Genomic DNA, 26,039 nt, shown 5'->3' on the forward strand with positions numbered 1-26,039 from the left:
TCTTCCTACTCAACCGTCACATTGTTTTTAACAGGTTTTCAGTTGATATTCTAGAATATTCCATGCATTCAGCCATAGCTTTTGCAAATGGTATTAGTTTTGCCTCCTCCTCTTCATAACTGAGTGTGATCTATGGTTTCCTGCTCTACTGTCTTTATCAGGTTTTGGTATCAATATTGTGAAACCCCTTCTATCTTTACAATCTCTACGTGGCACCTCCCCTGCTCGGCAACCCCCAGCACCCTGGTCCTTACCTGAACATCCATGGAGGACAGGTGTGATGTCTTTAATGGTCAGAATAAGATATTAACCGCATATAAAGTAACCTACATTTCTGTAATTTGCCAATCTCTGAATTCATCAGCCTTTCCCAAACATTTGGTCTAACACATTCCTGTCACTTTATTCTGGAGGCAGAGAATAGGATTAAACAAACACTAAGCCTGCAAGGTTCAGTCTTTGCCTAGTGATAGTCATGGGACCTGAAGCAGGAGTCTGTCGGGTCGCGTATCTGGCAACAGAACACTCTGATTTGTGATGTCAGTGTGTACATGGGGATCGTTCCAGCCGGTTCCCTCCCTGAGCACCGCTACCTTGCGCTAGCTCAGCCTGGCACTGCCTTTCCTTGGGGGCCAGCAGGCCCACGGGCAGAGACACACACTGAGTGAACTCTCCTCATGGCATTAGCTTCTCATCTAAAAATGTGAGAGTTACTTCTATTAAAAAAAAAAAGAAAAGATCAAGGGATGAAAGAAAGAGGAAAAGTAAGCCATTTATTATCGACTGGAACTGATCAAAAGAAAAATCACACAATTTGTAAAGTATCTTTCTTCATTGGACCTTCTATTCCCTCCAATGCATTTTGCTGTTAAAAGAAAGAAGAAAGGGAGCATTAGACCCTGTGGCATTTCACACTCTTACTATGGAGGCACAGGGCCCAGGATTCCTGGGCGCTATTCGAAACGGAATCCAAGAGTGCACCAGAGACTAGAGCAACTATGCAAAGCAGTCAGTTCCTTGAACAAGGAAAAGGGTGAGAGACACCTGCAGGGAGAAGAGGAGGTAATGGAGTCCAAGGAATGGAGATGAAGGCCCAGAAAGGAAGGTCAAGTCCCAAAAAGGGAAGGGTCAGTGGGTCCTCGAGGAAAGGCTACAGCCAGGTCCTGGACTCAGTCTGGTCTAAGGAGGTGCTGGTGGTGGGAGGCTGTGAGGGAGGGAATCAATCAAGCCACTTAAGAAGAGACTGGCTGTAGCTGTGGTCTTTTGAGGGCTGGGGTTGGAGGTAGGACTATTCATTCATTCACTCATTCATCCGTCTATTCGTCCATTCAGTAAACATGTGTGCATTGAGTATCCACTGGGGCTTATGAAGATTAATAAGGCATAGCCCCAATCTCCAAAAGAAGAAGATAGAAATCACAGGCAAGTAGAGAAGACAGAGGCAGTCAGAGGACAGAATAGTAAACACAATTCCAGATTCCCACGTGCAGGAAACCTTGAGGAAAAAGGTTTCTGCAGAAGACCTGTGAGCTAGACTCCAAGCACAAGCTGGGAGGCAGGGTTAGTGGGCCTGGGAGTGAAGGTCAGACCCAGACTGGGGGCCATGGAACAGTCAGACGTGTGAGTCTTCCATGTGAAGCAAAGGCCAAGAGAAACCAGGGACACAGACAGGGACCCTACCATTGCGGGGAGTGCCTGATTTCTCGTGTCCCAAATCACTAGTGAGTTTAGATTCCACCTCCCAGGTCATCGGGACTTTGACCTGTAAGGACTGATGTTAAGATAACTCTGGTGACAGTACAGAGGTGGCTTTTGAGACCATCAGGAAGATGCTGACCACCCCAGGCTAGAGTGATGAGGCCAGAACATGGTGAGGAGGGTCAGAGCCAAGAAACATTTCAGAGGAAGGACGGGCAGGCAGGACACAGTGACAGCTGGATGAGGGTAGGGAGGAGGTCCAAGACAAATCCATTTCCGGTCTGGGGAGCTGGAAGCTGAGTTGGATACAGGAGGAAGAGTAAGTTCCAGAGGGAAGAATTCCATTCTGAGGATGTTGTGGAACATCCGGGTGCTGTTTAATCAAGCCTGGAGTTCAGGTTAGAGGGACAGTGTGTAAATAGTCCCCAGACAGGTGGGCCTCAAAGCCCTGGGGTGCCTGGGATGACCTGGGAGAGGGAGGACGGCGAGTGGAGGGAGAGCCAAGGCTAGAGCCCTGGTGACCATCACCACCATTCAAGGAGCAGGAGGAAGAAGAGAGATCCACGAAGAACAGAGACATCTTGGCCAAGAGGAGGGCCAAGGAGGCCACGTCTCAGAGGCCAGAGGATTTCAGGGAAGAAGGGAGTTCTCATCAGCATCAAATTCGGCCACGAGGTTCAGCAGGAAAGGGATGGACGGACCAGGCAGGAACAAAGGGTGGATAGAGAGCAGGGCAGAGCCAGTGCCCTGAGAGAAGGGAGAGGGGGGGTCGTGGAGGCACCAGGTACAGAGACCTTTTCCTTAAAGACCAGATGGAAAGGAACAAGAGGGATTACAGAGAAACTAGGGATAAACTAAGGGTAGGGAGCCCATTGTACAGTAGATACTCATCAGTCACAGAGATTTGTCTACTTGCTCATATTTTACTTGTAACCTCCAAATCAATATTCCTGGTGCTTCTGAGTCATTCTAGGATGTTCACAGAGTGACAGAAATTTGCCCACATTCCCAAACGAGCTCATTCAAGGCCATCTGCCCGCTGTTTCTGATCCCATGTCGTAAACAAGTGTCCTCTTGCAGTCTACTTAGTGCCATGTTTTTTGCATGTCTGTACTTTTTCTTGGTGATTTTGCTGTTTCAAATGGCCCCCACGTGTAGTCCTGAAGTGCTCTAGCGTCCTGAGCGTGAGAAGGCTGTGATGTGCCTTGCGGAGAAAATACATCCATGAGATGAGCTTCCCTCAGGCACGAGTGACAGTGCCACTGGCTGTGAGTTCAGTCTCAATGAATCAACCATATGTATTCAATAAGACGTCTTTCAACAGACACACACATAAAACAAGCATACTGATTACGGGACAAAATGTGACCAAAGGCTGGTAGGAACCTAACCGTGTATTTCCCGCAGGAGCAATGGTTCAGGATTTGCTGATTCAGCGTCTGCAGCAACTTTATAGAACATCACTACAGTGAGTAAGGAGAACGCACTGTGCTTGGTGGGGCAGTTGGTAGGCACGTGCAGTGACGGAGCATCAGAGCAGGGGGTGAGAAAATCCAGCCACACACGGCCGGCTTTCCACCTCCGGGCACTGGCTGGGCTTGTCTGTCTTATGTGTGGGGGGCAGGGAGGGAGGGTGTCTGGCTCCCCCAGTGGGTGGGCTGTCATGGAAGATCATGACAAGAGGTTGTGACTAATAAGCTTCATTTCTGAATATTGAAATCACTCAACAGGCTCACGGAAGAGGCCCAGGTTTTAGGGTCACCCCCCTACGTAGTCGCTGGCGGGTACGTATGCTGTCAACATTGCCAGTCAATTCAGGTTTTTGCCTTCCAGGTGTGCTTTACTCCGTAGGTGCTTCACCCAACACATGACAGATGTTTCTTAAACAAATGATCCTTGAGGTTTTGCCCTCTTGGGCTATTTTCTAAATGTGTAGATATTGACATGAGGTCAAGTAATCCAGGAAGAAAAAGAGGCGCTTTGGGGACAGACAGACATCGGGAGTTAATCCTAATCCAGCACCAGCTCTGAGAGGAGGGGCCTCCAAGGCCTCAGCTTCCTCATCTACAAAACGGAGATACAGTGATAAAACTTCACTTAGATGGTTGCAAGATTTATATAAGGCAACGTAGGTGGAAGGTCCAAACACAGACCCAGGCAACCTTAAGAGTTCTGATCTTCATGGGTGCAGGGCCAGGAACGAAGTGGGGATTCGATGAATATTTTTTGGACAAACTGATAAAATCAGGAGACTGATTCTTTTCACCATGCAGTTATTGACAAAAGACCTGTCTAAGAACTGCCTCCTTTGCTGCTCTTGGACACGTAGCCTAGGAATTCCACACTAATTGATGATTGCAACAAAAAGGAAAGAGTATCACTCACGCTGCTGTGGTTTGGGTGACGGCAGTGTGGTTTGTGGCCTTCAGGCCACTACGTCATGCAAAAGTCAGAACTAGGCCAGCTATAAAGATCAAGAAAGTGTGAGACTCTCAAAGAGATTTCTTTCGACATGAGAGCTGGGACCTGATTTTCCCCTGTTCCTATTTTAGGGTAGCAAATAAGAAAAAAAATCTCAGACCTCTTTGTTTAAATACTCCCTTTCACTACCCACACCTACATATTAAATGATTTTCTAGCAATCTGAAAGAATCCTAGAACAGTGGTTGTTAAATTACAAAAATACTTCCTCAGCTCCTAATTTGTTGCAGAAACTGAGCTAAGCTCTGAGGATTCTGTGATTCTCGATGAGCCAAAGTCTCTGCCTTCAGAAAGCTCCCCACTGGAAACATGTCATCCACAGTTTGAAAAGAGGTGTCCTGAACTTGTTCCCACATTGGTTCATCCCTTCCCTTCAACCTGAGGGAACCCTTATTATAGTCTAGGCACTATTTTTAGCATTAGGAACTAGACAACGGATATCGTTATTAATAACTTAGTATAGACATATTATTAATCGTATTTTTCATGTTATTAAACTAAAATAATAAAGATGACAAGGTAACACATCCTAAAAGAGCTCACGGTCTAGCAGGGACAAAAGCAAATAAAATAAGAATCATAAATCTTTGGAGAACTGAGCCCGAGAGTTTAGGGACTATGTCATTCTCACAGCTCCTAAGTAGCAGAGAAAGCTTGGAAACGGATTCCAGACACAGTGGATAGGCCTCCTCACTGGACCCGCTGTGCTGGCCTTATCTTAGGATTCTAGGAAACTCAGAGCACAGTGTGGGAACCGGCCCTGCTGAGGGTCAGGGGAGGGCAGGGATACAGCTGGGACATCAAGGTCAATGTCCAGGCCCAGGCCACAATGTTTGGCCTTTAGTCTGTGCTGCCTTTAAGGAGACATTTTTTTAAGTGATCAATTTCTTTACAGAAGTCAGATCATAAATTTATATTGGGATATATGTATGTGTATACATATACATACATATATACGTTTATATATATGTATACATATATATATATATATATATATATATCCAATATAATCATTAATAAATAACATACAGCCAGTCCATTGAGAATTCTACTTTCTCCCACTGAGGATGTTCTGTGAATCAAAAAGAAATGATTTAAGTTTATAAAAAAAGAATATGCTGAGTCTGCTTCTTTGTGATGAGTACTTTCTTGATTTCAGCCTGAAGCTGGTTTTTATTTTTAGGGTGTGTATAGATTCAAAAGAAAACCTACCATTTGCATCTTTTATCCAACACAGACTCACTGGTAAATTTCCCTTCGATTTTAGTAAAATGTCAGTTGATCTCTTTCAAATTCCGGTGGGTAAAAATTTATCATCCTAGGCTTAGTTGAATTTTTTGATAACAGAAGCTCAAGAACCCAAAGTGAGAGTCTGTCATCCACTCAAAAAATACTTCTAGAATGCTTGCGGGGTGCCCTGCTCTGTGCGGGGCCATGGGAGATGCCGGTGACAGAAATTATCTCCCTCCTCGCCTCGGGGGGGCCTGGTGGAACCAGACGGAGCAGAGAGGGAACAGGTCACTGCAGTGCCCTGTGATGAGGGCTTTAGGGAGGCCCATAAAGGGATGTGTCTCTGACGTGGGGAGACCCCTTGGGGAAGAAACACTGAGCTGAGATGTAAGTGAGGGGGAGGAATTAGCCAGGTAGACGTTCCAGGTAGAGGTCTGAGCAGGAAGAACTGCAGGTATTTCAGTTTTGCAGGAGCTTCAGGGCTGGTGGCCTTGGGAGAGATGAGGCTGGAGAAGTGGGCAGGGGCCGGACCACGAAGGCCTTTGCAGGCCACGCTAGGGAGTTTGGACTTTATCCTGAAGGCATACAGCGTTATGTAAACTGTAAAACCTGTGAAAGCCCAAGCTTCATGATTAACGTGTGTGTGTGTGTATGTAAAAATGAATGTACACTGAATCCATACCTATAATTGCATCCAAAGATTCCTTTTAAATGTGCCTTTCGTCATGTTCCTTTAGTACTTGGGAGCCTTTAAAAAGACAGAGCTGCCTTGGCTCCGGTCCCTAGTAGCTGGGGATTTATATATGCATGAGGCAGTGGTGCTCAGTGTGGGTCTGCAAAACCAGGACTCAGCCTCCAGCACTGGGGCAAATAGGCTGTTCTTCCTCCTGACTCAGGGTCTGCCTCTGCTTTGTTATATAAATGAAGTGAGCATTAGGGGGTTAAGTGGAGAAGGATCAGAGTCTCCTCTGCATTCCCAGATAAACCTGAGGGCAGTGTGCAAGGTGGACAGTGTGGAATCAGGACCCGAGGCAAGATCTCAGGCAACAGGTCAGTGGTGACAGTGGTGAAATGATGGGCTAAAGCCAGAGAAAATCTGTGGACCCCTGTGGATGTCGGGAGAAGACGAAGGGTAAAGAAGGGCCAACGATTGTAATAACCTATAATGGGGAAGAATCTAAAAAAGAATATATATATAAACTGAATCACTTTGCTGTACACCTGAAACTAACACAACCTTGTAAATTAACTATACTTCAATAAAAATTTTAAAGAAGAGCCAATGATACTCTAAAATTTTGAGCTGGAGAAAATTCAGTGGATGGTGATGTCTTCTATTAAGACAGGGAGCTGAACAGGAGGCTAGTTGAGCTTCAGAAGCTCAGGGATGCTCACGGCAACTGCATCCAGTGGGCGGTTGATGTAAGAGCCTGGATCTCGGGATAGAGTAAGGTGAGCAATGTGTATTTGGAAGCAACTGTACATCAGTGATCAAGTCAGCCAAGTGGAAGAGATGACAGTAATCTATAGAAGAAGGAAAGGACTGGGCAAAGGAGACCAGACAAATGGTCACCAGGGTTGAAATGACTGATCAAGAAAAGGAAGGCAGATTAGATGCTAGAGATCTGAAAGATTACTATCCAGTTTGCAAAACGCAGAAAAGTGAATGGGAGGTGGGGGCAGCAGTCGTAGACCACAATTTTGTCAAGACGCTGAGCAGAGAAGGAAGAAGGGAGGGAAGGCAGCTGCTGAGATGGGGAGACTGGGTCAAAGAAAGGGGGCTGTTCTGTTTGTGGTTTGTTTTTTGTTCTTAGAGTAGAGAAATTTGATCACATCAACCACAGCACATACAAAAGCCATGGGAAAAAGATTGAGGGTGCGAGAATGAAGAGACAGTCGAGGATCAGTATCTGGGAGGAGAGAAGAAAAGGTGGGAGGCCAGACAGGAGCTGAAGAGCAGACTACAGACGTTGGAGGTGTGGGAGCAGCAGCTTTAAGACATCCCCACCCTCCAAACCCCTGCTGGTAGCTTCTATTTCTAAATACACGTGTTTTTAGCTGTGTCCCCTTACCTCAAGGCTGTCACTCAAAGCCAGTGTTTACTCTTGCTCTGGGCCACAGGTTCAGGTTCCTTCTATTTCCAGAAGGAAAGCCCCTTCTCATGATCTCTGAAGATAGAAAGGGGATATACAGGCTCTGTCATTCACATCAAAATCTAAGCCAACATGGACTCTGTGACTATAAATTAATGAGAAAGACTGTGACCAGCACCCCCAGAGCCCCTCCTGCCAAGAGGCTACCCAAGAACACGATGACCTCATCTTGCTTATCAAGTTCTCCCTCACTCTCGCCTGCACAGTGTGACAGCTGAACCCACTGCCGTAAGCCCTCGAGGGCAGGGACTGTCACATTTATCTTTCAGTCCTCTGAGGGATCTGCCCAGGGCTTGTCACACACATTTGTTGAATTAAATTGAATTGTCATGTTCAAAGCAGTCTCTGAGATGGCTGCACCTCTGCGTCAATGAAGGTCCCAATGCCCAAAATGTTTTTAGAATTCAGCTCTGGAATTACCTTCCAAGGAATATAAAAAGGATCAGTCGCATTAATTTATATCCATATAATATTTTTTTTGTCCCAAATGACATTTTCTCAGTGTGGTAGCCAGCCTCAGAGATGGCCTGCTGGTATTCACACTCTCGGGTATTCTCCTCCCACATCGGACCAGGGTTGGTCTGCGTGATTAATAAACTATGCAGAAGTGATGCTATATCCCTTTCAAAATTAGGTAATAAAAGACTGTGCCTTCTGTCTTGGGTTCTCTGTTGCTTGCTCATTCTCCTCTCTCTCTCTCTCTCTCTCTCTCTCTCTTGCATCATGTTCTCTGGCAGAAGCCAGCTGTCATGTTTTGAGGACATTCAGACAGCCCAGTGGAAAGGACCATATGGTAGGAAACCAAAGCCCTCGTTCCAATAGCCCCTGAAGAATTGAGGCCTGCCAACCACCATGTGAGTAACCTTGGAAGTGGATCCCTCAGTCTCAGCCAAGCCTTCAGATGAGATCACAGCCACAGTCAACATCTTCTCTACAACATTTTAGAGACCCTGAGCCAGAAACACCCAGCTAGGCTACTTCCAGGTTCCTGACCGTCAGAAACTGTGAGATAATAAATGTTTGTTGTTTTAAGCTGCTAAGTTTTGTGGTAATTTGACACACAGCAATAGATGACTAATGCACCCAAGTTGGTTATTAATCTGATTAACTGAATTTGTTTCCAAAATTAAATCCAAGAGCACATGTTTTCCATCACAACAGAGATTCAAAAGAATGACCCCTAGACTCGGAAGTTAATTCCTAAAAAAATTGTTCAAAAATGTTCTCAGCAGTGGTCACATTGTTAGAATAACTATATTTCTCCCAAAGTGGCACATTGGAGGAGGTCTAAACACAGGCCTTTTTTTAAGCAAGCCTCAGATTGTAAGCTTTAGTACTTCAAATAAATTAGGAAAAAGCCTAAGGAGGAGCTCAATGAAAGAGCTCAATGAAACATTAATATCTGTGTTATTCATTTTAATGGAGAACTCCGATCAGAGGGTAAATTTCACAACTATTCTGTAAAGCAGCAAGAAAAAAACAGAGGCTTTAGAGTTTGACAGGTCTGTCTCTAAGTCCTGTCTCTGCCCCTCCCTACCTGGATCAAAGTCCAACATTGGCTGTGTAGCCTTGGACAAGTTACAGAAACTCATTAAGCCTCAGTTTGCCCATCTACAAAATGGGAAGGAACATAGTGCTGCCTCTCAAGATGGTTGTGAAGCTGAAGGAGAAAACTGTCAAGCAATTAGTAGAGAGGTAGTATTTTGTGTCTACAACAAACAACATGAGTTGTTACTCATTTCTTCTGTGTAAGCAGGTAATACACCTGGTTTACAGTGCTGTCATGAAGGTTAAATGAGAAAACTGATCGTAAAAGGGAGAAACTAAATAACTGTTAGTTCTGTCTGCTTGCTGAAAAGTACAGTTGAAGTTGGAGGGCAAAGAGAAGTTTAAAAGAGTTTGGGTTCCTCAGAAAATGCTCCAGATTGGGACAGGAGGCAGGTGAGTGCTGATTTCCTCAGCTAAATTTGATATTTTGATTCCTGACAAATTTCAAGTGAGTTTTGATGCCTCAAAGTTAGCTTTTCAATGATTTGCAAAACTGGTTTATGAAGGACTGTTCTTTTTTTTCATTTTCCCTTAAAATATTTTGCATTTCAGGGGTTTATCTCTTATGACATGGCTTCAGCAGAGTCTGGCTTGGTCAGAAAAGGATGTGTTTGGTGTCCTACAGAAGAAAACAGGACCACTTACCAAGTGACCGTTCATAAAATGGCTCACTTCTGGATCTGTCAGGAGTGAGACCTGTAACGCAGTAACAGTCATAAGGCAGGCCCCCTCTGCCCACTTCTGGAATGTTCTATGATTTTATTACTGATGCCACAAATACGCTTTTCCAGCAAGGAAGCAGTGAGAGATCACCAAAGAGTTTTGCTGCCATCGGCTCCAATAGAAAAAATCCTCCTATTTACCTATTTTGCCAATAGGCAGAAATGTTTCCTAAGCCATAGAACACTAACCCAAATGAGAGACCACTTCAAATGAGAGACCACTTAAGAAGGGAAAAAAAGAAAGCCCTCCCTCCCCCAAGCAAGATTCTGAACGGGATGGTCACCTGTGGTCTCATGGCTGGAGGATTACAGAATTCAGCCCCAGCCAGTCAGAGGAGGTTTAGTCCAGATCCTTCCACCTACACATTGTTGCATACCTGGCTCCTAAAACTGGTCATGCACCCAGGAGGGAACAAGCATGTTTAGTTGGGGGACCCTCTTATGGTAAAAACCACCTGTCCTGCCTAATTGGCAGAGATGTTGGGACATGAAATGGAATCATATATGGAAAGGCTCTGCATAAATATAGAGCTGCCTAAATGAAGAGTTGTAACATTATTGCCTACTGTTAAGAAAGGAGGAAAAGCAAATGTTTATTTTCTGTGATTTCTGTAATTGTTCAAAGCTTATGTACAGATATTTCTAGTTTTAAATGACTCCCTGATAGAGAGCTTCAATATGAAGTTGATTCACAAAATATATATATATATATGTATATTAAAAAGAACAGATCTCAACTTACCAAGCAGATAATTGTTTCTTGATGTAGAGGATCCCAAGATATCCCCCCAAACCATCTAAGTAAATGTAGGCATTAGTATATATCAGCACATGAAAGAGAGAAAAAAGAAGGACACTGCAAAATATGCAAATATTATCAGGAGGACTCAGATGTATTATATAATTTATTTTTAATGAAATAAGGCAATATATTATATTAAATAACTTTATATGGTATTGAACATGTATGTCTAAAAAAGCATGTGGGGAAAAGCAACTTACATGAAGTTTAAATTGTCTAAAAACGTTTCCACTGGACTCAAAATGACTCCCAATTGTTGTGGATGAGAAAGACGGAACCTCGTTACGTGGACTTGCAAATCAACTGTTTTTAGGTCAAATTTGTGAGTTTTCTCTCTATGAAGTCCCCATATGTGTTCAATTAAAAAAAAAAAAGTGTGCACGAGTAGTCTTCATGAAGCCACTGAAAGCCCATAGTCACAAAGTAAGGTGGCTGCTTGACTCACAACCTTTCTACCAGGTGTCTGGGCCACCTACATGTTACCCTCTCCATCGTGAACAGCCAGTTAGCCTGCTGGCTTTTGTGAGAGTGATTGGTCTAGGAGGTGGCACAGTTTAGTGGGGGAAAGAATAATCTTTTCAATAAACGGTGCTGAGACAACTGGGTATGCACATGCAAAAGACTGAGGCTGGACCCCTTCCTAATCAACATGGATCATGGATCTAAATGTAAGAATCACACAAACAACAAAAGAAAAAAATGGATCAATTGGACTTCATTAAACTTTAAAACTTTTGTTCTTCAAAGGGCACCATACAGAAAGTAAAAAAAAAACTCACAGATGGGAGAAAATATCAGCAAATTGTGTATCTGATATGGAACTTATATACAAAATATATAAAGAAGTCTTACTACTCAACAAAAAAAGACAAATAACCCAATTTAAAATTTGGCAAAGGAATTTTTTTTTTTTTCTTTTTTGGCCACTTTGCACAGCTTGCAGGATCTTAGTTCCCCAACCAGGGATCAAACCCACGCCCTCGGTGGCAGTGAAATCGCGGAGGCCCAACCACTGGACCGCCAGGGAATTCCGACAAAGGATTTGAGTAGACGTTTTTCCAAAGAATATATACAAATAGTCAATCATTGCTCATTAGGAAAATGCAAATTAAAACAATAATGATGCACCACTTCACACCCACTAGAATGGCTAAAATTAAAAAGACAGACAATAATAAGTGTTGATAAGGATGTGTAGAAACTGGAACCCTCATACATTGCTGGTGGGAATGTAACATGGTACAGCTATTATGGAAAACAGCTTGGCAGTTTCTCAAAAAGTTACACATAGAGTTACTTTACGCCCCAGAAATTCCACTCATAGGTAAATACCCAAGATAAATAAAAATATATGCCCACAAAAACTTGCACATGAATGCTCACAGCAGCATTATTTACAATAGTCAAAAAGTAGAAACAGGGACTTCCCTGGTGGCGCAGTGGTTAAGACTCCACGCTCCCAATGCAGGGGGCCTGGGTTCCGTCCCTGCTCAGGGAACTAGATGCTGCATGCCGCAACTAAGAGTTCTCATGTCGCAACTAAGGAGCCCGCCAGCTGCAACCAAGACTCAGTGCAACCAAATAAATAAATAAATTTTTTTTTTAAAAAGATATGTATAAAAAAAAAAGTAGAAACAACCCCAATTTTGATGAACTAATGAATGGATAAATTAAATGTGGTTTATCCATACAATGGATTATTATTTGACAATGAAAGAAGTACTGATACATGCTATAACATGTATGACCCTCCATACATGCTAACTAATATAAACCAGTCACAAAAGAACACATACTGTATGTTTCCATTTATATGAAATGGCTGGAAAAGGTAAATCTATAGACAAAGAAAGTAGATTAGTGGTTACTAAGGGCTGGAGAGAATGAGGAACAGGGTCAGGCGTCTTGGGATTTCTTTTCCGGATGACGAAATGTTCATGATTTAGATACTGATGAGAGTTGTACAACCTTATGAATATACTAAAAACCACTGAACTGTACACATTAAAGGGGTGAATTGTATGGTCTGTGAATTATTGGGTTGGCTAAAAAGTTCATTCGGCTTTTCCTGTAACATCGTATGGAAAAACCCGAACGAAATTTTTGGCCAACCCAATATATTTCAATACCAGTGTTATTAAAAAAGAAAAAGAAAATGGGACACATGACCTAAGACAGGACAACGGGAATAATACCAAGAGGTACCTCCAGCTGGAGCTAGAGAGAAATGCTCTGTTTCCTCCTAAGTTTAGAGGATATGAATCTGGAGTAGCTTGTAGTCTTGCCTCCTGCTACAAGGAGAAAACTCATCTGCAGTAAGGGGAGGAGGGGCGGAGAAGGAAAAAACTGAATGTGGCACAGATAGTGTTGACAGTCACTAGATTGAGTTGTCCAAGAGGACAACTCCTCCCTCTCCTTCCTGGGAACGTGAGCCAGGGAATTATCTCATTTTGGCTTAGGCCACTTCTAGTTGAATTTCTATCATTTGAAATGGAAGAGAGTAAATAAATGAAATGCCTGTAACTCTCCTCCCCTGAGCTCAGAATTCCTGTTCTCTCTTCCTCAGTTTCTCCTTTTGCACTGTTTTGGGTCTCATAGTTGAAACTCTAGCCAAACCTCATCTCATCCACTTGAAATCAGAAGGATTTGTCCAAAATCAAGTCCATTCATCATCCTACAGATGTTAGCATTTCATCGTGTGGTTGACTGAAGTGCCGTATAGAAATCGTTTATTCTCTACATACTTCTTTTTCAAAATTAAAAAAGTAAAAATAAAAACTGCCCATAATTTAAATATTTATTTGGTTAAGAGAGGAGAATATTAGCAATTTTAGAAATTTATTTGTTCAAATCATTTTACAAAGCATTTATACTTATTAAAATTATGTAGTGGAAAACCCGAATGTTTTTATATTAGAGACGCTTTCTCTCATTGTATGCTTACCAGATATTTTCCATTTGAGCTAAGTCCTATTTCGTAATAATTAGGATGTTTGGTCTTATTCTCCATGGCTTCCATCTTTCTTCACATTAGATTCCTTTCTCTGGAAATTCTTTTACTATCTACATATGTTTTTCAAGTGGCCTTTATGTTCATTACTCTGGGATATTTTTTTTCAGTTTTCTTTCTTTTATTCCCTACTTCCAACAATGATTTATTTGTTCTATGTCTAAATCCATTCCAGTCAATTGTCTTTCATGTTTGTAGCATCATCATTTATTTCACTGAAAATGGTTTACAGCTGTCGTCTAATTTTTCTTCTGTTTCATGTAAGAAATCTATTTTAGTGCTGCCAGGAATTACTTTAAATCTCCATCTGCTTTCTTCTCTTTCTTTCGAATTGCAGAATCCTTTAATTTAAGGAATTTTTTCTTGCCTCATAATCCTTTATGATCTCCTAATCTTTGAGGCAAAGCAACCTGGGAGTTTATTTTAAAATCTTGTTTGTTTCCGGGACTAACTTAGCTTAGTATCAGAGTCTTCTTACAAAACTTGCGACTGGAAGAAAAGTGAGTAGTCTTCAGTCTGCAGTTAGAAAGTTGCAATAGGTTTGTGGGTTGTGCAAACAATCAGAATCAACTTTCCAAATCAGAGATGGAAGAGGGGTTAAATTAGGGGGCCACTTATTAACTTCTAATGTGCTAAAGGTCATAGAAGAACAGGCATCCATTTCTCTCGACATTCACCACTAACTCCTAGCTCTACTTGGCACTCTCTCTGCCCTGCCAGCCTCCCAGTGCCCCCATCCATTCTTACCTAGTTCCAGTCTGTTCTTCACCTATTCTGTCACTTCCCTACTTATAACCCTTGAATAGCCCCAAGCCAAGGACCCTTGACATGACCCATGAGGTCCACCTTGACCAGGCTGGTGTCCTCTCCAGCCCCACCCTTATGCCTCTCTTCTCATATTTTTCTCCCAGTCATGATGGATTTCTGTCCATTTCTACCCATCAGCTTAGCTTCTCTCACACATCAGGGAACTCCATCATGCTCTCCCTTGTGCTGGGAATCTCCTCCTCCTTCCCCTCCACACCCTGTGCCCTTTGTCCTGAGGTCACCCACCCTCCAGCCCCCCGGGGAAAGCTCGCTCTGACCCCACACGCTATTGCATCCTCTTGCTACATGCTCCCGAAAGCTTGCCTGGTAGTCAGGGTAACCCCTGCATAATGGACACCCCCAGACTCATCCACAAACCCCACAAGAGCCAGAGCAGTGTTTCTCTTGCTCTCCACTGTCTCCTAGCTTCCCCCATATAAACCACAAAATCAATACGCACAAAACGCTTGTGACATGATGCTTGGTCCCTGTCACTTCTGGGTTAGTTTGGCCAGGCGTGCGCCATTGTTTCAGCTGTGAAGCACGCCTCACTTCCTGGATACTTCACTGGAGTCGAGGCCCTGGATACCTGAACTAGCACCAAGGAGATAGGATCCGGAAATCTCCTGGGGATTGACCCTCAAACGTTGCCGGTGAGAACGAGATTGATCAATAACCTTATGCTCAACTGAACATTTTTGCAGAATTCTCCTTCCAACAGTGAAAACACCCCTGCAACAGGAGTTTCTCACTCCTTCCTAATTCTAAAATGGACTTCCATATAAAATATGTAAGACCTGGGTATGTTCATAATAGAGGAACATTACTTTTTTGTGTAATTCTTGAAGTTGAAATTGTATACTCTTTTCATGTAATTTTCACTGCAGATTTAAATCTTGAAAAAATTAATAAAAATATAAGTAGAGAAAGATGTCATTGGACAGATTTGGCTGTATAATGGTAGAAACATTTTTTAAGTAGCAGTCAAAGATATTATCCATTATGAATAAACAAATAACGTAATAGTTATGTTTTTATCCCAAATTAGAGTCTAGAAACTTCCTCCTCATATCATATTCTTGACAATTTCTTCCTCATTTTTCTTGTATTCATTCAAGTATTGACTGAGCATCTACCCTGTATCAAACATTGTCCTAGATGACAAAACAAACATTCCCTGCCCTCATTTGATGTACATTCCAGTAAGGAAAGCAGTCAATACACAGACAAATAAGTAATATAATTCCAAGTCAGAAATGTATATATTACTGATTTCACAGTATTATTGCAGATGAATATCAGTGTAATTGAAGGAAAAAAGATGTGTCCTGCCATTTACCAAGCATCTATTACATGTCAGATTCTGGACCAGATCTTTCACATCCACCGACTTACTTGGTTTTCTCAACATCCTATCGGGTGGTCTTTATTACTGGCATTTAACAGATGAAGAAGCTTCAGATCATGGAGATTAAATATCCTGACCTAGCTTGCAGAGCTGGTAAATGAACGCTGATGTATCAAAAATGCCCCTCTTCATTCCACTAAACCACAGAGGCAGTGAGATGCATACTTAGATCTAAAACTTTGAAGATTTGCTCATTGTTATTTTAAGCTCACATCCTTGATCTTAGGAAAAGAGAGAGACTTGGAAGCAGTAAGGGATATTGAACATGAGATTGCAGGTGTAAAAGGGAGATGCCAGCTGAGTAAGCAGAGCTATACCTGAGTGACGCTCCAGCTACTCTATCACACCAGCCTGCCTGTCACAGACCCAGGCAGACCCTAAGAGGTAGGTACTGCCCCAAAGGATGCCGAGCCCCTGCACTTACCTCTTCACTGCTGTTAGACTCGGAGCTGGAGGACCAGTGGCAGCGAACCCACACGTCCTGCACCTGCTCAGCAGACACCCGCACGGTGCTTCTGCAAACAGCCGCTGGCTGGAAAAGGGGAACCAGTGAGTTCTATGCCCGGCAGCTGGTAAAAATGGTTAGGACCTATCTAAGAAAGCAGGCAACACCATAGGGCTTGACACAATAATGCAGACAGAAAGGAAAAATTCACAGAGACATTTCATTTTTCCAAAATGAAAATTTCTCAAGACCTAAGCAGAAACAAATGATGATTTAAATATGTCTTAGGCTTTTGCTACATTACAAGTCCTGAGGGAAAGCTAACGTTCCCTTCATGAGCACTGAGTGGGGTCCCTCGAATGGTTTCCCTTTTGAACAACAAGAAATGGGAAGGTCTCCCAAGGACTCTGCTCTGCTCTCCCTCGGCCTCAGATTTCATTAGAAACAAATGCTAGTGACACTTGGGTTTGGGACCTTTGTGAAACAGAGCCACAGTGAAAAGTCTCACGAAACAACAAAACAACGGGTCCTCTTTTCAGGATTGACATCCCTGTGTAACGACCCAGACATCACAATGAGAAAGTAACAAAACCCTGAGACCTCGTACATCTGAACGAGAATGCCTCGGAGACTGAATTTGGGGTGACTCCCGTCCCTGGGGTTAACCAAGCATGGGGCCATGTGCTGGTCACTGGGGAAATGAAACTGACCATGCTGTGGTCCTGACCCCCATGGAGCCCAAGCTGGTGGAGGAGACAGATTTTATACAACAGTCAACTATAAAACAGTGCACCTCACACCAGGAACACAGCTGGCATTTTGAATTCATTTAAAATAGAATTTGAAATGTCTCTGGGATTTTTCTTGGCTATTGGCCTCTTTGTATTCACTTTGCCTGGAACCATCATTATCCTTATTTTTAAACAGCAGAAAACTGAGGCAGCAGGGGTTAAATAATTTGCCAGGATTACTCAGGACTGTGGACTCCAGAGCTCGAGTCCTCGACCACTGAGTCACGCTGCCCCTGCCCAGGGGACAGCATGAACACAGTTAGTGGTGCCTCCAAGGGTGTCAGAAGCCAGGCAGTGGCCAAGCCCTCGGTGTGGCTTTGAATCAGGTCCCAGTGATGTAGGAAGACAGGTGCTCCCTCGCGTTGTTTTCTGGGCTGGTGGCCTTTCCCCCGACTCTTACCGCGTAGTAGCCCCTCTGGAAGTCACAGGTGGTGGGGTCTTCCCTAGAACCCCTCCTGCACGTCGTCTCTCGGATGCCGAACTCTATGTCCATGGTCAAGCTGTCCTCATCCAACATGTTGACCTTCGTGAAAACAAAGCGTCAGTTTGCCACAGATGTGTTTCTGAAGGTCACACGCTAGAAATGTGTCTCCCTGCACGAGGAGAAAAAGTGACAGAATACCCCACCACTAAAGCTTTCAATTGCAATCACCCAGTTCCACACCCTCATTCTGAAGACCAGGGGAAGAAGTGCTTTACCAACAGCTCACAAGACTTTGCTGAGACAATAGGACCACAACTCGGGTGTCCTGACTCCACGCTGAGCACTGCTGCTGAAGCCTCAGGATTTACAGATTCCGCATTTGCAAATCTGCCTACTGGCTAAAATGTACGTCTACCCCAATCAGTACTGGGTGCCCTCACAGCCATTCATGAAGACACGCTGGGCAGCAAAGAACTTGAGTCGCCACATGCACATGGTCCCGACCGGGGTCAGATAAGGCGACGCTCAGCCTCTGTCTCAGCAAGCGGACCATACACAAGTCAATTTCATGGTCTATTTTGTGTCACGGTTTTCTCATTTTTGTGCTTTTCCTTGGTGATTTTGCTGTTTAAATTGGCCCCCAGGCCTAGTGCTGACAAGCTGTCTAGTTTCCTAAGCACAGGAAGGCTATGATGTGCCTGACGGAGAAAATACACGTGTTAGCTGAGCTTTGTTCAGGCCTGAGGGATAGCGCTGGTGCAGTGAGCTCAATGGTAACGAGTCACCATGTATATTAAATAAGTCTTTAAGTGGAAACACACATAAAACAAGGGCACATATTGATCAGTTAACCGAACTATTGTGACCAGAGGCTCTCAGAAACCTAACCCTGAACTTCCCCAGGATAAACGGCTCAGGATTCACTAACCCAGCGTTCGCAGAATCTTTATGGAATATAACTGCCTCAAATAACAAGAATCAACTTATTTTAAGTGTCAACGTATTTATGAGATTCAGATTTAATATCTAATATGTAAAAATGATCAATAAACAGGGTCATAAACAATGGCAAGGCTGAGTTTTTAGTCCTACTTGTTTTTAGAAAACTCGGCTTGTATCAGCAGTCCTCATCCTGTGTCAGAAAGAGACACAAAGACCCCCGCCCCCCGATCCCGAGCTTGGAGCTGGCCACTTATTTCCAAAGCAAAATCAAAGTATTTTAAGTGTCATTTTCCTAAAAGAATGCTCCATACTTTCTTAATAATGCCTGAAATAAGTAACTAGCAAGTACATCTCTGCTGTACAGTGTTAACCAGCCCCGCTTCCCGGTTGATCAGTTCAGATCTATGAACAAGATTACACAGTTTTCCACTCCTTTCCACCAAGGGTGGGATACTGGGGGTACCTTCCAAACTTCCTGATGGGTGTGCTGTTCTGATGACACGGACATCTCCTGACTTAACTAAATGACCACTGTGTGTCCTTCACCCGAAGCACAGCAGGGAAGACCCCACGGAGCTTAGATTCCACCTGGTGCAGGGTGGTGGGGCACCACACAGCAAACACACTAAGGAAAACTGAACAAGGACCTTCCAGATGGTTATGGGGTTAGGAGCAAAAAAGCAACGTGGCAGTGGGGATGGAGAGCAGATAGTTTAGACGAGGCGCCTGAGAAATCCTCCCAAGGGAGGCGTATTTAAGCTGGGACTTCAAGGATGGGAAGGAGCCCATCGTGTGAGGAAAAAGCAGAGCCAATGTCCTGGGGCAGAACAAGCCCAGCGGTGGTGGTGAAGCAAAATGAACAAGAGGAAAACCAAACACCCTGAAGTTGGAAAGGAGTGTGCCAGATAGTTAATGGTCTCGTAGCCCATGGGAACGAGTTTTGATTTCATTCTCATTGCAATGAGAAGTTCTCAGAGGCCTCTAAGAGGTAAGATCTGAGTCACCATGGCTGCTACAAGGAGAGCACAAGGGGACAGGTGCAAGATGGCAGCAGGGAGGTGGGCGCCACTGCCCAACCCCACCCCAGGCTCCCAAAACTCCTTCCCTTTGAGTTCTTGAGCCCATCCTTTGGCAAATTTGAGTCAACCCACACATTCACCTACTGCCCAGTGGGGAGAGAGGTGGTGACAGCACTGTGACAGCACAGACCTCTTTCAGGTAGGGAGTAATGGGACAGTTTGCTTTGGAAATAAGTGGCCAGCTCCAAGCTCGGGAGGGGGCGTCTTTGTGTCTCTTTCTGACGCAGGATGAGGAGTGCTGATACAAGCCGAGTTTTCTAAAAACAAGTAGGATTAAAAACTCAGCCTTGCCATTGTTTATGACCCTGTTTACTGATCATTTTTACATATTAGATATTAAATCTGAATCTCTTAAAAAAAATTACAACTTCTTCAGCTGGAGCTCATCAAGCTGGCTCTCCCCCCCAGATCATGCTTCCACAATTTCGTAAAGCAACCTGATGAAAGCAAACTGGCAGGACAAAAGCTTAGTTTAAAAGACGAAAATGCAGGGGGTTTGAGTACTGATAATTTTAACTGTGAGATGATTTTGCAAACTTTTTGCATCTCTAAGCACTTTTAAGCATCCTTTCCAGAATATGGAGAAAAGTCAAATAGCTCTGCTTTTTCATTTGAATTCACTTTCAGCCAGTGAATTTACGCTCTGTGTTCTTTGAAAAAGGTAGGACAACACAAATACTCAACCATAATGAATCAACTGGTGAAAATCCCAAACCCAGCGTTACGGCTGAAATAAATCATGGTCCTTTACAATCGGTGTTACAGTGTGGTCCTGTTTTTTTAAAAAAATATATTTTATACCCACATATGAAGAGAAAAAATCCAAAAAGACATCCTGCCACATGTTCGTAGTGGGTGTCTCAGAGGGCTGGATAATGAATGTTACTTTTGGTTTTCTCTTTCTTATTGTATGCTGTGACTCCTTATAGTGAGTATATTTTGATTTTTTTGTTTCAAAAAGAAATAAAAATATACAAGCCATAAAAAACCCATAACAATTCCTTTTGGAGAGTACAATGTTTAATGTTATGTGTCAATTTAGCTGGGCCACAGTGTCCAGATCTGTGGTCAAACATTGATCTGGATGTTTCTGTGAAGATGTGTTTGGATGAGGTTAAAGTGGTGTACTTTGAGGAAAGCAGATTACCCTCCTTCGTGTGGGTGGGCCTCATCCAATCAGTTGAAGGTCAGACTAGAACAAAGACTGACCTTTTTCTCAGCAGGAAGCAATTCTGCCAACAGACAGCCTTCAGGCTTGAACTGCAACGTCAGTTTTTCCCTGGGTCTCCAGCCTGCCTGCCCACCCTGCAGATTTTGGCTTTACCAAGCCTCCACAATAGTGTGGGCCAGTTCTTTAAAATCAATCTCTCCCTATCTCTGTCTCTGTCCCTCTCTCTTCTCTGCTTCTCTGGAGAAGCCTGACTAACACAGTGATCATTTAGGTTTTTCAAACTAAGCCCTTATGATTGGACAAAAAGTAAAGCTCAGGTATAGCTGCCTAGCATAACGTAGAAAGCCAAAAAGCAAAACGTGCAAAGAAGAGGAAAGGTAGAAACGGACAGAAATGGGCATAGACACATAAAGGATCCCAAAGCTTCCGTGGCTTTGCCCCAAAGGCCCCAGAATCCATCTACTCCTCACCCTCCCCACGCTAAGAGGCTCGGTTGCCATTGGTCACCATCTGCTTCCCACAGTTGCTGTCTGGGCTTCCTCCTGGCACCCACTCCACACAACAGCGGCAGAGATCTTAGAAGGTCTTCTTGCACTTTATTGAAAACCTCCCCTCAACTACCCCCTGCAGGAGGTCCTCCCACGGCTGCAGGTTCTCATCACTGAGTGAGTCTTAGCTCAAATATGGCGCCTCTGTGAAGACTTCTGTCCCATCTGACAGCTACCCCAGCCCAGGCCCAGGCCCATCCATCATCCTGTTTTATTTTCTCCACAGGACTCTCCACTCTCTGAGACTACCTTCACTTTTTTATATAATTTGCACCCCATTCCCCCTTCATCCCCTCCCCTCCTCTCCCTCCCCTCTCTCTCTGCAGTGGTATCTGAGCTCCATGGGAGCACAGCCTGGTCCGGCCTCTCTGTTCCTCATCCCCAGCACAGGGCCTGTGTCTACCTTTCCTTTCTCTGCTTGTGTACATTGAGGGAACAGTCTGTGTGTGCCTAGTGTCAATGTTGGAACAAGGAAATCATCATGGCTGAAGTCACATTTCCCCATGCTTTCCCATCCTTTTTAAACTTGGAGCCCAAGAGTTAAGTTACCTACAATCGATTGCAAGAGTATTTGATCCAAGTCCCTGGTAAAACCCAGTGGTCCTTAACCCTGACTACACTTTAGAATGACCAGGAAACATGTAAGAATATGAGCCCCACCCTCAGGGGTTGGGATTTAATTAGTCACCATCCTGCCTGGACATCAGGAGTATTTCAATCTCCCAGATGATACTGATGTGCAGCGGGGTCGAGAACCACTGAGCTTATGAAGCAAACTCAGGGATAAAGTAGCGGGGCCGGACCCCTCTCCCTAAGCCCACTGAACTCTCCCCCAAACCTCCTGCACATACACAAACATGACCAAACCACTTATTTCCTTCGGACATACTCCTAGAAATGAAACTATTGGATCAAATGTTATAAATATTTGCTATTTTTAATGTTTAACGTGCTTATAAACATGCTTAACAAATTGCATGCTTGCAAAGATAATTTTACCAAATTACATTTTCTCTAGCAGTGTTTGAGATTTCCCTTTCACCTATTCCCTGGTTATTTTCATTCTGATTTTGTTGGCTGTCGAAGAAGTGACATATTTTTCCCAATGTTTCGAGCTCATTTGTATTACTATTTTGTGAATTGTTTTGCACCCTCAGGGCCAGTGATCTGATCTGTTCCCTCATCTCTTTCCTGACGACTTTGCTTAACTCTGAGTGGAGCTAATGGCTACTGTTATGAAGGGAATTGGCATATTTGGGGCCATCTTTAGGGCGCTTATAGAAGGCATGACTAACGCATACAATAAAGCAAAATGTGAACCACTTCTAAGAAGAAAGATGTATCACTAGGACAGATCAAAGTAGGAGGATTTCCCCTCCATTGGGAAAAGAAAGGAAGTTTTCATGGAAGGGACATGGTGAATGTAACTTGGCCAATGAATTTGAATAATGAGAAAAAGCTGGAAAGAAACAAGAATAGGCAGAATTCCAGATAGAAGAGCAGCGTACAGGATGTGGAGGGGCACCTCCTTTCTGTGTTCTCACTAAGGATCACACGCCCGCATACATAGGTGTGTTTCTTTGCAGGTGCCTGTGTGTCTGGGCTCAGGTGTCTGATACCAAGATGGCCCAGGCACTGGAATGTTCTCTGGATGACTACGCCTCAAGCTAGCTCGTCTCCACTGGCCAGATTTCCATGGTGTCAGTAACCGGTTCTCTCGGGACCTGTCCTCTTATTCACTTAATTAACTAATAACTTTCTTCTGTAGCAAGCACTAGCTAAATTACAAGTAAATCTAAACTCATTTGCAAGCTTGGCAAGAGGACACCGATTGCCCCACACCACGCGTGGATTTCATTAAATGCAAAAGATGGAAGCCCAAACAGCCAGTGTACGAGGGAGGGGTTCTTTATTCTGTCCAGTCCTCCTCCAGAAGGAACTCACCCTCCGACCTGGCAGCTGACCACACGTATCTCGCCGTGCTCCCGTACCGCGACAGCCAGGCCAAGTGACCCCAGTCTGGCCACAGCAGCCTGGTTCTGGGCTAGCTAAAGTATCATCTTCGAGACCAATGACCCAATTAGAAAAGACAACTGGGACAATTCAATTAATTTCCTGGGAATCTGGAAATAAGAAACTGAGCTAGTTTATGAAGGAGATGGGTCAAGATGAATGTACTGTATTTGGAGACTGGAGCTATGGAGCCGTGAGCTGTGTGCCCTTCACAGGAGGAGAGGGGACTAACCAGGTGTGTGCTAAGGTGGTGCCCGGCAGGGATGGGAGAGGTGAGCGTGAAGGTGGAGAGGAAGCAATGGCCTTCTGGCCTCTGCGAGGAAGCAGTCGCTACCTGGACCCCTGGCCACATCTCCACAGTTCGCAGTTCCCAGGCGGCCTGTCTGCAACGAGTTCTCATTTGTAGGACCAGGAACTTTGCAGAAGCTCCTCACCGCCCATCTTAACCTAAACTCTCTGGCAGGTATCTCTGCTCCCCCCCCCCCCCCTTGCACGGGCCGATGAGCAGGCAGTGAAATCACCCGGGGCCCAGCCGGGAGGGAAGCGACCTGCAGTCTAGTTTCTCATTTCCTTGGAAGGATAATTCTGTGTTTCTTTCTTTGCCAATCACGGCCTTAGTCATTGGAAGCCCATGAAAATTCATCTTTTCCCCATTTCCCCAAGCTAACAGGAAACAGACTATTACCAAATTGACAAAGCAAAGTGGATTTCTTTGGCTCCAAAGCCAGAATTCATTTCCTATAAGTATTAGGAGCAGAACTGCTGAACTTGAAAAAGTCTCATTTCTAATAAACAAGCAGTTTTTAATAAAACATCTCAAAAGGAACCATGGGGGCTTTGGGTCCAGAAGCAGGATGTGCAGAGGGTAACATCTGGAAATAGGAAATGAGGCCAGAGGGAAGAAAAATGCAAGAAGAATCAGGCATCCGAAGTAGCTTTGAGAGCTTTACGACAATAATTATAATTAAATCCTTTCTCTATCAAAAAAAAAAAAAAAAAAGAGTGCGAAAGAGATGAGTAGCTATTATCTTTTTACACTGGAAAATTTTTAACATGTAACCCAAAAAAGGACAAAAGAAAAAACCAGAAAGCAGTATAAAGAGGACTAGAGAAGACATACCGGGCACTTACTCTTCTAATTGAGCTTCTGAACGCCCGAAACAGATAGGGGCTCAGCGACTGGGAATTCACTTTTGCCACGGAGGCGCTGACAGCTTCCCTCAAGGAAGACGGGTCATAGTCATACACGGGAAAACCTGGACTCACAAACACATGGGGATACAGTGAGACAGGATGCATGGATGAGGACAGCTTCACATCATCAAGGGAAGGTGGCCTGTCCCCGAGCTCCTTACCTGCACAGTAGTGGAACCAGTAGTTCGTTCCAAGGACAAACATAATCAACACCTTCATCACCATCTTCTCCATTCTGGGAAGGATAATTTCAGTTCCGATCCTGGGAGATTGTGTCTATGTGTTTGGGGGTGACCAGTCGTCCTGAAAGCAGCTCTTTATCAAGTGTGACCTGGCTTGCTCTCTCCAACTGAAGCGGTCTGCGGCTTCAACAGAGACAATTGATCCTGCAGTCAATATTTACTGCTGCCTTTTCCTAGGGAAAGGGGACAGTTTGAGGCCACTTTTGAAGTTTGGACCTCAACATGGGACTTTAGCCTGCAGCAAAAGCCATCAAGAGGCGGGGACTCCACATGCGCTGTTTGTTCTTCTCTATTTTAATTTCATCCACATGGACTGCCTATTTCTCTTTATTTTCATTTCATTTTTGGAGGGAAGGGATGCAACCTTACTTTCAACAAAACAGTTAATTTTACATTATTGTCTATTTAATTCCCTCTCATATTCCTAAAGATCCTGCAGTTGACTGTTCATAAAAATCGTGTGGTTATTTCATGATCAGACTGGAAATTATGACTGGAAAGGAGAGAATTTAATCTGCAGGACTTAAATATGCCAAACAAGTTCACGTGCAATAAAAAACAGTGACATGCCTCCGTGTCCACCAACCCTCTCTGCTAATGGGCGTTTTCGTATCTCACTTGGATGATAAGGTTTTTGCATATTGATGAGTCTCATGCACTATAAGATCCCAAGGTAGTTTGTGAATCATTAAAAAGAAGAGACACTTTATAGTAAATACAGGTTGTGTTACATGCAACTCATGGTGCTCTCGTTCCTTGAATTCACGCATAAGAAGCTGTATTGTCCTGGGGCTCAGAAATACCTGGATCAGAATCCTGGCTCCATACCTGTCAGGCATGTACCCTTGGGCATGGTACTCAATGTCTCTGAACCTCAGCTTCTTCACCTATAAAATGGGCATAAATGGTTAGATGTAAAGGTGTATTATTAGGGAGGCACAGAGAGAGAGAGAGATTGATTTTAAGGAATCGGCTCATGCAATGGTGGAGACTTGGTGAGTCCAAAATCTGCAGCGTGGGCTGGCAGGCTGGAGACCCATGGAAGAGTTACAGTTTTGAGTCCAAAGGCCACCTACTGCCACAATTCCTTCCTGCTGAGGAGATCAGTCTGTGTTTATTCCGACCTTCAACTGATTGGGTGAGGCCCACTCACAATACGGAGAGCAATCTGCTTTCCTCAGAGTCCACTGATTTAAGAGTTAATCTCAACTAAAAATTATCACAGAAACATGCACAATAATGCTTGACCAAATATGTGGGCACCATGGCCAAGTTGACACATAAAATTAAGCATCACATAAAAATTAAATAACAAACCTTTGGAAGAAAGC

At 43.9% G+C, this 26,039-nt stretch overlaps 1 protein-coding gene across 3 annotated transcripts; it reads right to left on the reverse strand.

Annotated features, from left to right (window-relative positions):
- Positions 1-752: 752 nt before the first annotated feature.
- Positions 753-24,907, reverse strand: SPP2 (secreted phosphoprotein 2). Of its 3 annotated transcripts, XM_082397640.1 has the most exons (8): positions 24,628-24,902; positions 24,404-24,528; positions 17,496-17,618; positions 16,284-16,391; positions 10,575-10,629; positions 9,756-9,806; positions 7,482-7,577; positions 753-865 (listed from the first exon to the last, which is right to left on the reverse strand). In XM_082397640.1, the coding sequence occupies exons 1-7, from the start codon at positions 24,698-24,700 to the stop codon at positions 7,492-7,494; spliced, it is 621 nt and encodes a 206-aa protein (XP_082253766.1). In that variant the 5' UTR covers positions 24,701-24,902; the 3' UTR covers positions 753-865; positions 7,482-7,491. The 3 variants fall into 3 exon arrangements, with proteins under 3 accessions (XP_082253766.1, XP_082253767.1, XP_082253768.1); XM_082397641.1 differs by lacking the exon at positions 9,756-9,806 and having other exon boundaries at positions 24,628-24,907; XM_082397642.1 differs by lacking the exon at positions 16,284-16,391.
- Positions 24,908-26,039: the final 1,132 nt, after the last annotated feature.

The sequence above is a fragment of the Balaenoptera borealis genome (genome assembly GCF_965194805.1).
Source record: "Balaenoptera borealis genome assembly, chromosome: 6".
NCBI classification, from domain to species: Eukaryota; Metazoa; Chordata; class Mammalia; order Artiodactyla; family Balaenopteridae; genus Balaenoptera; species Balaenoptera borealis.

What these genes read in the sequence shown, in the direction of transcription:
- SPP2 (XM_082397640.1), bottom strand. Translation starts at nt 24,700, where the DNA reads ATGGAGAAGATGGTGATGAAGGTGTTGATTATGTTTGTCCTTGGAACG. An exon ending in CTGGTTCCACTACTGTGCAG is followed by an intron (nt 24,529 to 24,627) that starts GTAAGGAGCTCG and finishes TTGTGAGTCCAG; the next exon opens with GTTTTCCCGTGTATGACTAT. An exon ending in ATTTTATGAACGGTCACTTG is followed by an intron (nt 7,578 to 9,755) that starts GTAAGTGGTCCT and finishes TTCTATCTTCAG; the next exon opens with AGATCATGAGAAGGGGCTTT.